This window comes from Babylonia areolata, chromosome 1, assembly GCF_041734735.1.
Source record: "Babylonia areolata isolate BAREFJ2019XMU chromosome 1, ASM4173473v1, whole genome shotgun sequence".
NCBI classification, from domain to species: Eukaryota; Metazoa; Mollusca; class Gastropoda; order Neogastropoda; family Buccinidae; genus Babylonia; species Babylonia areolata.
Genome location: NC_134876.1, coordinates 73,509,196 through 73,523,367, shown reverse-complemented (window position 1 = coordinate 73,523,367; position 14,172 = coordinate 73,509,196). Strand labels below are relative to the sequence as shown.

Below are 14,172 nucleotides of genomic sequence, written 5' to 3'. Positions count from 1 at the left end.
TGATATGAAAGTGCATTTGATCGATAACAGTATTTAGCTGCTCGCGCTGCGAATTCTATATGTGGTTCTCTGCTGCCGTGACAATCTACAGCAATCGGATGAAAACAGGATACTGTTTTCTCAACGAAAGTATGCAAAGTCGTCATAAACTTCCGTGAAGTACACTGCAATCAACTGAGGTGACAAATCACCTCGTCTTGTCCAGCCGACCGCAAACATGGCAAGATCTGTGATCACCTCAGCTTTGAGAAGGGCAGTTTTGATGACGGTGACAAAGATGATGGCTACGATGATGGTGACGATAGGGATGGGAACTAATATCCCGACAGAAAATACTGTGATTTGATCGTATTTTACATGGTTTGACTTCATTGTTTAATTACACATTAGCCAGGACGTGCTGAGCAATTTTACATTCCATAATGTTGTAAACGTCAGCTCATTCTTACGTACAGCTGCTGATAACTCATTGTTCACTTATGTGCAGACTGCATCGGTACACAAGAACTACGAGAAAAAGAGCGGATGAACAGGGCCCTATGTAAACTGAATAAATGATGACAGGATTATATTGGATTCAGCATGAATAAGAAATGTAACATGCATAGTGGTATTTATACTGCATGGTAATAAAGAAAGTTTTCAGGAATGAACGGAAAAGATCATGTCCATCACTATCGTACACATCATCTTCAGTCCATTTCCATGGGTGAAAATCGGGTCAGTATAAACTAACCCGCCTATCATCACACCCAAGCAATTCAAATACAACAAAAAAAGCAAACAAGTGATTTACCCACCTGAGGAATATCACAGTTAGTGTGCCAGTCTACTGTCAGCTGCGACCGATCATTCACAAGGCAGATACATCAGCCATGGATGCAGCTGACAGGTCTCAGACAGACCTAACCGTCTCAGCCAATGGATGAGTCTGAGGTCTTGGCACCAGTGTCTCAGAACCCCATCAGTCTAAAATCACATCATAATGCTATTGTCGGCCTCATCTGCAGGCTCCCCACCCCAACCCTCACCCCCACCCAAACACCGCAAGCTGAAGATGGCATTTGTTTCGCAAAGACGCTTGGAGTGGCTCTTGCAAGCCTTTCGCTGATTACTTGGAGAGGCGCTTGAGGTTGCGCTGGCCCTTTAATCGGCTCTGGAAGCCGTGGGAGGAGCGGCAAAGTACTCAGGCCTATGGCTGAGCCGTCGGGCAGCCCTTGGTAGGATCACTGCTGACTTGGCAACTCATTTGCATTGTATTGTATTGTGTTGTGTTGTGTTGTATTGTTCCTTGTCACAACAGATTTCTCTGCGGGAAATTCGGGATGCTCTCATCTGCGAGAGCGCGTAGCTAAAGTGCAGTGCCATCCATTTTTTTTCTGCCTGCAAGTGTTCCTATCAAAGTGGACTCTTTCTACATAATTTGCTGGGGACAAACCTTACGTTGCTGTGAGTTCCTTTACGTGCGCAAAGTGAATTTATTGTATTATATGAATCACTAGCGTCCAAACCACCACTCAAGGTGTACTGGAGAGGGAGAAATACTGGTGAGTGTGGAATTCGATCCCGTGCTCTCGTATTCTCTCGTTTCCAAGGCGGATGCGTTACCAGAAGGCCATCGCTCCGCAAACAGCTTGCAAAGTGCTGCCGCCACTTCTTCCGAAGAGCAGGCGACGAAAAGTTTACCAGCAGTTAAATGAGCAGTCCGGTTGTATTCACCCCATACATTTCTCTGTCATCTTAATTTTGCTGATCACGTTGGTGTGGTCGGACCTCTCCGTCGTTCACTATTTCATATTAAAAGTATCAATGGATGCAGTGAACCGACTGGCAGCATTGACAGAACTGTTTTGCTATGAGATATTGAAGGACACACACACACACACGTAGACGCACACGCACACATACACACAGAGATTATTAAAAACAACAACCCAAAAACACATGAAAAAGCAGGGGGTCGGAGGCCGGATAAAATGGTGACAGTATCGCTATTTCCATTTTTTAAATGTATATTTGAAACTGTCATTCATTCATTATATTCCAGACAGCACGCTTGATAGGAGACACATATTCACATGCACCTACGTACGTACATACCCACACTCTACTGGTGTTATATATATATATATATATATATATATATATTATATGTATATATACTCGTGTGGGAATGTATCATGCAACAGAATGACTCCAAATGAGCTAAAAGTCTTGTCTTCACTGAAGGATACATATACTTTTTTCATTTTAGTCTCCCGCCAACTTTTACAGGCACCGCAAATGATCTCAGGGTTGTTCAAACAAGATAACGCAAGGAAACAAATGATCTGAATATTCTGTCTCCGTGTCTATTATCCTTGGTGTCTCGCACAACGGCAAAGAAAACTTTTTCTTTTTAATACGAGTTCACTGTCGATTACATTAGGTGCACTATGCGAACGAAGATGTTGATTTGCCCTAAACAACACCAGGGGTGAACACGAAGAAGAAAGACCAAAGTGCTCTGCCATTTAGATTCCTTGTTTGCCACCAGTGATCATCTCAATGGAAGTACTGACACATTTGTCGGTAATTCTGCACCACGAAACGGTGCTATCTTTTGCCATATTTGTTATGAATGTCATCGTATACACGCCTGAACTTGGTTTTTCTGCTGTTTGATTATTCTCGGCATCTCTCTTTCTCTGCCTGTCTGTCAAAGTGGCTTTATCTTTGTTTGCCATATTCTTTATTTTATAAAAAGAAAACATCACAGTCAGGACTAATTTGAGAGAGAGGGAGACAAAGACAGAATTATAGACTAAGAGACCAAAAAAAAAAAAAAAAAAGGGGGGGGGAGGGGGGGTTGAGCTATGTCAAAGAAAAATTCATTTTATAATTGTTCGCGAGATTATTTCATATTACTAAAATGTGTCAGAAGGTATTCTAAGCCGCCTGACTGCGCGTGCAGTTTTACCCCCCCCATGGGCCAGTAGATTCTGCTCAAAAGAATTTCACGAGCCAGGAGCGAAACGAGATGAAAAAGCAAACACTTTTTTATGGTCTTTTGAGGAAAAGACAAAGTGAGTTTGAGCGTGTTTTAAGATGAACGAGAAGCGAGACTGAAGGCAGCTGTGTACATGGCAACGGGTGAATTATTTTTTACTGCTGCTTTACGCCCAGCCGACCAAAAACGATCTGGAGACGAAGGAAGAGTGGATCCTTGGAACTGAAGTGTATATGTAAGCGGATTGAGACTGCCATATGACGATAGGATCATGAGGGGGTTAGATGGAGGATAGAGGGTCGGTGGAGACGGTAAGGGGTAAGGAGAAGCTGGGCCGGCCAGGTCGGGGCATAACAGATGGCAAAGAATGCTGTTTTTCAGACGCCTTTGAAGGCACAGAAAATATGCAGATTCCATATGGTTTGAGACAGCGCGTGCCACAGTTATGGCAGGCTTTGGAGAGGAAACCAGACAACGCAGCCTGTGTCGTTGTCTGCATTTTCCATCTGCGACAGCATCTTTTTTTCATGAACGCAGAAACAATGAACAGCCAGAACGTGGGATTGTGGAGAGGTAACCGCGTGCAGTTGTCTTACATAACTGTGAACTTGCAACAGAGAGAATGCACGCTTTCTCGTATACAAGCACGCACGTACACACAGACACACGCGCTCGCGCGCACGCTCTCATTCAGAGAGAAAGACTGTAAAAGCAGTGTGTGTGTGTGTGTGTGTGTGTGTGTGTGTGTGCATACGCGCATGTGTGCGTGTGTGTGTGTGTGTGTGTGTGTGTGTGTGTGATTAATGTTCTGATTTTGATTTATTGATCATCTAGTGTTGATGAATATATATCAGACAAGAGAAAATACAATATCGCACGAAGATGAAGAATTGTCAATCTTCACATTGCAGACATCTGTGTGTGTGTGTGTGTGTGTGTGCAGCTAGGAGAGGTGCTGGGAGAAGAATATGACCGCAAGATGACGGTGGTGGCCATTCTGAAGCAGTACGCAGAGGACAGGGACATCGACATCCTGTGTCGTTCCCTCAACGCCGTTCTCCTCACTCCCCGCTCACGTCTCATCTTGAGGCACATCAGGTCGGCAGCAGGAACACCGTTGTAGATTTTAACCACTGCTGGATATGGAAGAAAACTAATTGTCGGTTCATATGTCTGCAACAGATACACTGTTGTAGTTTCTGAACGTTGCTCAGAATGGTTTATTTTGATGATCAGATCGCCACAGTAGTTCCCTGAAAGAAATAAAGGAATTGTGTCTTGAAAAGCGTTTTTCTTCAATATGATTTTGTATGACTATATTTAATGATGTGTGGTTTTTCGTTAACTGGCAGTATTGTGCGTTTTATTGTTCTTTATTTGAACCAAACGAGGGCTTCGTTTTAGTATTCATATGATATTCATATAGAGGTTTATCATGTTCCAGCTGGTTTTTGGAATTATTTGCTGGTTATTTCGTTGGCGTAATAAACCATACATGTTGAAATGATAATATTTTGATTTTTATTCAGTTTGTTGTTTTATATTAACTGCAGTTAATCCATATAACACTCAATGAACACGTGAGTTTAAACACTCAAACACACACACACATACACACACATACACGCACGCGCGCGCGCGCGCGCAACAGCACAACACACACACTGCAGCTGAACACATATACAACCAAGTTCCCTATAGTCAATACTTTGACCACTACATCCATCCAGAACGCTGGTGACACCGGCCCAACGGGCCATATTTGACGACATGCTGATGACGAGAGGAGGACCAGCGATGGAGGTTGGGGTGTCTCCGGCACACAGCTTTGCCCCCACCACAGGACGCAGCACCCCTGCCGCCCTACCTCCCTCCTCCATGGCTCCAATGGCCCTTCCTGCCACACACACCGTCGGTACCAAAACGTTAGTATTATTCCCATCTTTGATAATGTGGTTAAGTATGAAGTTTGCAGATGGTCAAGACGTTTATCTGCCAATACAGTGTCCGTGGAAGGTTTGGGTTTCAATCCCTTTTTCGCCCATTCTCCCGAGTTTGACAGAAAAATCAAACTGAGCGTCAAGTCATTCGGATGTTACGTTAAACCGACGTCCCATATGGAGCACGCACTTGACGCTCAGAAAAAGAACCCACGGTAACGTGTTGCCCTCTTGCAAAATTCTTTAGAAGAAATCCTCTCTGATAGGAGCACACATACATATGCATGCACTCAAGGCCTGACTAGCGCATTGGGTTAATGCTGCTGGTCAGGCATCTGTCTAGCAGATGTGATGTAGCCTATATGGATTTGTCCGAACACAGTGACACTACCTTGACAAACTGAAACTAATATTGTTTGCCAACATAATACATCCATGATATAACCGAATGAAGGAAATTATATGTCATCTGTGGTCAAGACAGCTCATTGTCATGTGCTTGTGGTCATAGATAAGATCGCGATCCAAACGAGCTGGTTTTTTGTCGAGCATTCCTGTGTTAAAAAAAACAACAACAGAACAAAACAAAACACATGCTCACACAAAATCAGAATAAAAATTCTAAAGGGCTGCTTCATATAGCATATCCAACTTCTTAATACTTTATTTGTGAAGTGCAACTGTTCTGTTCAGCCTGAATAAGCTTTTTCTTGTAAACAATGTTTTACACACCAACTCGAACTTTTTTCTTAATCTAACTGTTTTACGATAAAAACAAACAAACAAACAAAAAATCGAATAGTATTTTGTTATTCCCGATGTTTCTTTTCATTTCGATAGATTCATATTGTAATCTTTGATGTTTGATGGTCTGTCGCGTTATGCTGCACTTTTGTGGTTATGATATAGACCAATACCCCAATCATCCCGACTTCATTTTGCTTCTTTCTCTCTCTAAGCCTGTCTCTGTCTCTCTTATCAATCTATATTTATGTGTCCCGTCTCACTGTTTCACCCTGTATTTGTTTGTCTTTCTGCGTGCAAACTTCTCTTTTGTTTCTATCTCTTTGTCTGTGCCTCTCTCTGTCTTTCTTACGAGTCTCTATTTCTGTGTCCTGTCTGCCTGTTTCCCCCTCTTTGTCTGTCTCTTTGCATGTTTATCTGCCTGCCTGCCTGTTTTCTGTCTGTCTGTCTATCTCTTTACTTTCCTGTTCATATTGTCTTGTTGTGGAAACAGATTGATCCAAGTTATACGAGAGAACGGCTCTTTTGGCTTCGTGGTGAAGGGTTGCAGTCCTGCCTACATAGAATCGGTGGACCCTCAGGGCCCCGCGGAGACAGCGGGGCTCATTGCTGGAGACTTCATCATCAAAATCAACGGGCTTGATGTTAGGTAACCGACATTTCGTTTACCTTTGCATAGCATTGTTTCGTTAAACCTTGCAGTCATTCATGAATGTTAGGGGAAAGAGAGAGAGAGGGAGAGAGACAGACGTTAACGTTAACGACCTAGGCATCAGAGCTTCGGACAGTCGAAGATGATTCGTGTACTATCATTCCCATTTAAAATCGTGTTGTTTTGATGTCACCTTTAGAACGCACCAGTTTGGAACATCTGATTATTTCCAGCTGTGATCTGCATTCTAACAAACAAATTATTTTGAGATGTTTCACCTGTCAAGTTTTACGATGTTTGTTTTCAGACGTTGTGATCACGACAGATTGATAGAACTGCTGCAGGACAGTGGGTCCACGCCGACTCTTCAAATTCTCCGCTGTCAAGAGGGACAGCAGCCTGTTTTGTGTATGTATTGCTGAAACTCTTTGTTATTACTGTCATGATACGTGTCTGTACCACGTACACTCTCGCCAGCATACACATACTTACTTACGTATTTACACACACACACACACACACACTCACACACACACACACACATTAAGACGGGAAGAATGAAGAAATAGAGAAATAGAAGGAAGAATAAAGGTATGGTGGAGAGCACTGGCAGGCAGGGGTGTCAAGGGAGCAGGGGAGAACTGGGAGGCGTAGACTGATGAGTGAAATGACAGTCTTTCAGGGCTACGTTTATTCTCAATATGTTGTAGAAAAGGTTTTAAAAAAATAAAAAAATAAAGAATCTTATGTTGCTTGATAATGTTATTTTAAGAGTGGGAGTCTTGGAGTCTTTATGAACACTGTATTCTGATTTTGTGGCAGCTCCAGCAGGCAGTATGACGTCACTCAACTCCTGTTCTTCAGTGTCGAGCCACGCCTCTGACCTGATGCCATTTGAACAGAACAACCTGGATACTGAGGGAAAGACCTTCACACAGCGTGTACGTAATGATATTCTACAATAGATACAATGTGCGAAAAAATCGTCTTTCTATTAGTAAAATTCAAAGTACAACGAAGGATTCTGAAGAAACTAGCAGTGACCAATTTCTTGTCTAGTTTCATGATGAAATAGAGCGTGCAGCTGCAACACGTTTATATGCGAACTGACTGACTAAATGTGAAGGTAGAAGATATTTGATTGGTTTGCAACTTAATTTGCAACTTAGTTTTTAGACTTAAGAACGTGCTGTAGAAAGCATTGTTTATTATTTGGCGAGACATGGGCTCCGATAATGAGCATTGATAATTGTGTAGGTGTTCTTGCCAGTCACTTGTACATGAACTAGATGGATTTTTTCAAATTTCAGGCAGAATTTTTGTTGACTCCAAAGGAACGACTGGTGTTGAAGAGATCACTCCAGCAGTACGAATTAAACAGGTATATAAGGTTTCTGTCTGACTGTATATTCACCTCTCTTTTTTCCGTTTCTAGATCACCAGCATTGGGCAGTAAACTACGCAGCCAAGATGACCTGATTGTGAATGAACTGGTTTAGGTATTGAAAGGAAATGTTCTTATATATATATCATTTCAAATTTTAATGAAATATATGACATCACTGTCCTATTCTTTTCATCCCCCCCCCTTTTTTTTTCAGCACCGCGGCAGTTTGATTTTCATTAACAAATCAGCTGAGACACAGTAACAAAATTAACCAACTTTGAACGCGTACCGAAACATTTCTCCAAGCAAACCTGCCTCATACCTTACCTCACTCTTCTAGTATATGCGCGTATGCCACTGAACGTGTATCTTAAGTATGTGACACAGAGACCCTAATGCGGGAGCTAAAAATCAAAGCGGGACAGGCAAACAAAACCGCTTCACAACCGATTGTTTGAGATTAAAGACCGATTGCAGTTTGCTCTGTATGTTAAGATGTTGTTTACAGACGTGGGTCGGGGATGCTTTACTGCTTTCCTCACACTTTTAGATACCTATTTGTCCAGTTGGACGGGTTGCATGTGCCCAGCGCTGTCATTCAATGACACAAGCTTGCAGTTAGGCCAGCTGCAAAGTGAGAGCTGTATGATGAATGCTTTCTCTACTGCAATGGAAATTTATTCACAGCTTAATCTGTTGTAAAGGACCATGACTCTCAAACTAGGAGGCAAGTTTGCACTGTCTTTTAGTGCTACAGCCGCCGACTGTCTGAAAACCCGCTTGGCCGAATGAGTGGGTATATAACTTGGGCAAGACACTCTCCACTATAATCAAATTCCAGCCCAGATAGTCGGGACAGCAGCTGTCTCCTCTGCTGTTCTGATGGTCATAGTCGGACACGACAGACTGTGATACACGATGTTTTTTGCAGGGACGTGGTGAGGCTGTATGGCAGCCTGGAGCCTGTGCTGGACACACCCAGCAAACAGACGTTGTGGGCCTTCATCCTGGTCACCCTGCAGGCCCCTCACCACGACTACATCGTGCACAGAGTGGGGCTGCCCGCTCACGTCCTTACTGGTCAGGGGTCTTGGCATTGATAACAGTTCTCTCTCAGTCTCTCTCTGTGTCACTCTGTCTCTCTCTCTATGTCTCTCTGTCTGTCTGTCTGTCTCTCTCCCCTCTTCCCCCACACCCCATTATTTCTCTTTCCACACCCCTTCTGCGCTCCATGTGTGTAAATGGTCCGTGCCAGCAGAGTTGATACAAAATTAACCAGCCAAAATTTGTCGGAGGTGTCACAGAATGAATCAGTAAACGAATCAGTAAAGTAGTCAGTCAAATCAGTCAGTGAATAAGTCAGTAATAAAAAACCAAATAATGGCCTGTTAATGTATACTCCCAATTACTCAAGAAATCACAAAAGGTGTTATAATTCAAGGCAAATGATATACGGCAATATGCACTGTGAAAAAAGAAAACCTTCATTTAGTAGCTACCATTGAAATTATACTATAAAGAACTACAGACCAAGGGGGAAATCCGTAAAACTCAGTTAATACCTCAGTGTTTTCTATTCTACAGAGCTTGTGGACCAGTCTTCGTCAGGAAATCTGGCCATGTTTGCTCCCCGATCAGCCAGTGGCAACAGTAAGTGAAGTCATTGAATATCAGTTCTTCCTTTCAGTCCCAATCTGTCTCCATAACTGCATGTCTTTTGTCTGTTTCTTGCTGTCTTCTCTCTGTCTCTCTCTCTCTCGCCCTCCCTCTCTCTCTTTTTTTCTTCCTCTCTCACCCAAGCCTCTGCCTATATGTATCTGTTAGTCTAATTCTTTGGGGCCACATCTACATGCCCAGTAAACACTTTTCCGTAGATGCTCTATAAAACGTGAGGTAAAAAACTGATAAGGGTGCTCTATAAAATTTGTCTGAAAGCAAGCTTGTGTATATCTGTGTGTGTGTGTGTGTGTGTGTGTGTGTGTGTGCTCCTCTGTCTGCATGTCCCTTTTCCCGGGGACATGCGGAAATTTAACCGTGAAATGCTGTAACCTATTTCCGTGTATTGTATATCGTTTATAAACAACTGTAGTAAAAGCCATTCGTTTGACCGTTTTGACACAGGGACAGAAGCCAGTGTGTCGGAACAAGCCGCCATGCAGCTGACATCAGCAGCAGAAGTACCACCGCCGCCCACGTTCCAAAACCACATCGACTTTCTCCTCACCTCCACAGAGAGACAGCAGTTCAAAGGCGCCATTCAAGCCTATCAGGACAGCCAGTGAGTGCCTTGTTGATGACTCCGTTGATCAGCAATTAATGTTCACACCAAAGTCCTAAAAGCACACACTGAAGACTCTCTCTCTCTCTCTCTCTCTCTCTCTGTGTCTCTCACCACACGCATATGCGGGTGTACAAATTACACACACTTGCAGATGGACAAATTCATCATATACAACAATATAAAAAGCAATGCTACATTCTTTGAATTTGCAGAGATGCCCCTAGACGCTACACCACATCTGTTTTAAGCAATCAGACCAAAGGTAACAAAAAATGATAACAGGCAGGGGTGCTATATGAAAAAGACCAAACCATTATGCATTGCTTGACCATGGATTGATTTTCTTTGTTTTGCATTACACTGCATTCTTTGTGTTGCATTGCATTTCATTGATTTGTGTGACTTTATAGTGAGTACTGTGTGCTGCATGTGCGTTGTGTTTCTCTGTGTGTACTGATATGTGTGTGGGTAGGGGGGGGGGGTGTTTGTATGTGTGCATTTGTGTACTAGAGAATGCGCGCGTGTATGGGAGCATGCATTGTTTTTAATCTTTTGTCCATTATATGTTTATGTTCTACACAAACGTAGGGTAGACTCTCAAGGTCTGATCAGTGCGTTAGGTTCATACGAAGATAGGCATCTGCCGTTTTTCAGCAGATGTGGCGAAGCGAATACAGATGAGTACGCGCGCTTTAACACCTTGAAACTGAAACCGAAATTTCTGTGTATTGTCAGAGACCTGCAGCCCTTGGTGGAGGTGATGGGGCTGATTCTGGACACGCCCTCCAAACGGATGTTATGGCGCTATGTGCTGCCTCATCTCACATCCGCCCATCAAGGCGTTGTCAGACACATGATGGACATCCCCGACATTCACGATGGTAAGGCTACACATCATGCTGCACTGAATGTATCACTGCTAAAAATAAAAGAGGAAAAACAGCAATGTATTGAATGAGTTTCAATGCGCGGTATTGTATGGTGACATACAATAATACACCGCATTGCACTGTATTAACATGGCAGCGCTGACCAGAAAGGCATGATCCCCAAACTCGTGTGTTATGATGTACGTCCCGGAATTTGATGTGATGTTGACAATATCCGCTCATGCATAATGAGGTAACGTGGTATCTCACAAACCGCACAGCTTGATGTTCCTTTACTGTGCACTATTTCTTGTTCTCAGGATCAACTTTCAGTTATCGTTGTGCTTTTTCCACTCGTGGGACTTTCATTGGTATGAATAGTGAAGATCCTTTGGATTTTTCTTCTTAGTTTCCAGCTTTGTTCCTCTCAGTTTGTTCTGGCTTCGCTCCTCTTCCTCATTTCTTTGGTGTTTGTACTTGTACAGCACTGTGCTGGTTGTGTGTGGCTAAAAAAACTACTTGAACATATGGTTTAACGATTATACTTACCATGTCTGCAATTTATGCCCACCCAATCTCCCCACGCACTCCACTGACTCGGGTTAGGTTAAGATCATGATGAGGCTGCAAGGTAAAGAAAAAAGTGAAAAGGGGAGAGGGGGAGACTGCCGGTCGCGGCTTGAGTGAACGAAACATCCTTGCCACACTAATTGAACCAAAGTGGCCAGATTACGGACTGACTGTCCAGTTGTCAGACACAATATATATGTATGAGCTGAACAGAGGCTTATGTAGAAATTGCAGTTGCTCGGTTTGAACCTCTTTATGTAAGTATGTCCACTACTTGCTGATGTTTTGACAATCCCCTCTGATATTGTTTGGTTCTGCTAAAGGTGTTATACTCGAATCAGACAAGTGTTAGTCTTTTCTTTTTTAGCTGTCTTTTTCATTTTTTAGATATAGCGATGACTTATTCTGCAGTGAACGCAAATACTTCTTGGTGTGGCATCCCGTTTCGGACGTTCCTATGCCCATGCGGGGTCATGCAGGTAACGGAAAGGCAGAAACCCACATTCAAAGGTGTGACTCGACATAATGTAGTTGTTTTTTTTTTTTTTTTACATGGAACGGAAAACTTCAAAACTGTCGTTATTCCTCGGGAAATGGTAGGGCCCATAATATTAGCGGGTTCTCTTATGTTTCACTTTTAATCAGTACTATTTACGAGGCGCAGGTCTCTGTGTTTCTTTGTGTGTGTTTATGTGTGAATGAGCAAGTTAACCGCGCTTGACTGCGTGGGTGAGTGCATCCGTGTGAGTGGTGTGTGGTAGTTGCGGTGTGTGTGTGTGTGTGTGTGTGTGTGTGTGTGTCTGTGTCTGTGTCTGTACTTATTTGAACAAAACCAGTTTGAGTATGAGTTGTGAATGACGTGTTAGTTTCAGGTCTGTCTTTGTCAGCAATGGACTCTTACATTGGGTCAAACGAAGAAAATTCACGGCAAGTAGATATGGCTACTAACACTGAAGACGATATACTATACGGTAAGTCATTATACAATAAACTGAACACACACAAACTGGTATTGTCTGTAAATCAGCTGGCACCTTTTTTGATAACTCTGCATGTTAGGGTGTATAATAAGGGATTATGATATAGTAACAGAAACATGTAAATACGTCTAAGAGCGTGGAAACAAGTGTACATATACCTACATGTAAAGCAAGGAAAAGAAAGCACAAATTTCTGATTGAACGCTATTTACAGTTTGTCACAGATGCTTTTTTGTTGTATTTATTGTCAGTTCCACGTGCCATGTCATGGATACATTTTTGACATTCCTCTTCAGTGCAGGCGTGTCATATGTCTATAAAATACAAATTAAGACAATTTACAGACATATTTCAGACAATATGTGGGTTGGTTATGTTGTTTATGTATCTTATTTTTCATACAGGAGCAGAAAATGACAACCCCCCTAAAGAAGATGAGGTATTTATTCTTCCTCTGAAGATGATATTTGTATATGAATGTGTGTGTGTGTATAGACGTGTCTGCATGTGCGTGCATGTCTGTCTGCACATTGACAGCCACGTGAATGACCTCGCCTGTCTAATGAACTAGAGGGTTGTGAAACCATGCGGTGGGAATGTTTTTGTTGCTGGTCATACATAGTTTGTACATCTGCTATAGTGCATGTATTAGCATACAGTTGATCACAGGAATATAACAATAAAACGGGTTTCTTAAAATAGTTGATATCGATTACCACTCGGTTTGTATTTGTTTATTTTTCCATGTTTTATTTGAAATCAGTGTGTTGTTTTCTTTTTAATGGTTTGAAGAAAAAATGTGAACACTTTTTTGTGATAACGGTGCATGAGTGAGTATCTGTGAGTTAGTATAGTGGTCGTATATATGTGTCTGTCAGTTATATGTATGTTTGTCAGAATGTATTTTTCTATGAACAATCTCAACATTTTCTCGTCCAAAACACAGAGTTCATCGGACGATGAGAACGGAAGCAGCATTGGATCAGAATCTGGATCTGAAAGGAAACCAGTGAAGTTGAAATCTCACTCATCAAACAGAAGCACCGCGAGCAGGGAAGACCAGGCACTATTACAGGAACTTGCAGCTACGCGTCGTGCTGTGGAAGAAGTCAAAGAAGCCATCAAAGGAAAGACTGGAGGTAAATGTTAGGCCTGCTTGCTCATGCTGCTTACCACACTCACGACCATTATACGGATAAAGGAATCATACGATGTTTTTTTGTTGTTGTTGTTGCTCTTCATAAGAAAGTCGACACATTCATAGACTCTATAAGAAAAATCACAGATTCCCCAGAAAAACAACCACACACACAAAAAGTGCAAAGGAACAGAAATAAAATTTTTCAACAAAACAGCAGTAAAAACAACTGTCACAATGTCAATAACAACCACCAATAGAAAACCCTGTTTATTCTTCTAGATAGTTGAACAAACACGAACATTGTCTGCAAATCTTTTGAAAAAACTAATGGCTAATCTCCGACAGGTCTCTCAGTCATGAATAATAGCAATGATTCTACTACTACTTCTGCTGCTGCTGCTACTACTACTACTACTAAGAATCTTTTTGTATCGTGCCTAATCAAATGGGTTTGCTCAAAACGAGTTAATTCAATTCAATTCAATTCCAAATACTTTATTATCTGCTTCAACCAAAACCAGAAAATTTTCTGTAGGCTCACTTAAAATAAAATGCCCGTCAGCAAAAAAAAACCACCAAAAAAACCTGACACACCCTTCACTTATCACCATGCACACAT

At 42.2% G+C, this 14,172-nt stretch overlaps 1 protein-coding gene across 8 annotated transcripts in view; it reads left to right on the top strand.

Annotated features, from left to right (window-relative positions):
* Positions 1-14,172, top strand: part of LOC143287360 (delphilin-like) — a 91,753-nt gene that overhangs the window by 47,798 nt on the left and 29,783 nt on the right. For 7 of the 8 annotated variants that reach the window (XR_013055949.1, XR_013055951.1, XM_076595336.1 and 4 more), the window contains exons 4-16: positions 3,933-4,087; positions 4,720-4,914; positions 6,167-6,322; positions 6,633-6,733; positions 7,148-7,266; positions 7,636-7,706; positions 8,644-8,792; positions 9,297-9,362; positions 9,834-9,990; positions 10,729-10,874; positions 12,299-12,403; positions 12,817-12,851; positions 13,359-13,551. Coding sequence is in view for 6 of the 8 variants with exons in the window: in XM_076595336.1 (XP_076451451.1) it covers positions 3,933-4,087; positions 4,720-4,914; positions 6,167-6,322; positions 6,633-6,733; positions 7,148-7,266; positions 7,636-7,706; positions 8,644-8,792; positions 9,297-9,362; positions 9,834-9,990; positions 10,729-10,874; positions 12,299-12,403; positions 12,817-12,851; positions 13,359-13,551 (1,648 nt within the window). In the remaining 2 variants the exon portion in view is untranslated. The remainder of the gene's footprint in view (positions 1-3,932; positions 4,088-4,719; positions 4,915-6,166; positions 6,323-6,632; positions 6,734-7,147; positions 7,267-7,635; positions 7,707-8,643; positions 8,793-9,296; positions 9,363-9,833; positions 9,991-10,728; positions 10,875-12,298; positions 12,404-12,816; positions 12,852-13,358; positions 13,552-14,172) is intronic. The other variant, XM_076595365.1, reaches the window with a different exon arrangement.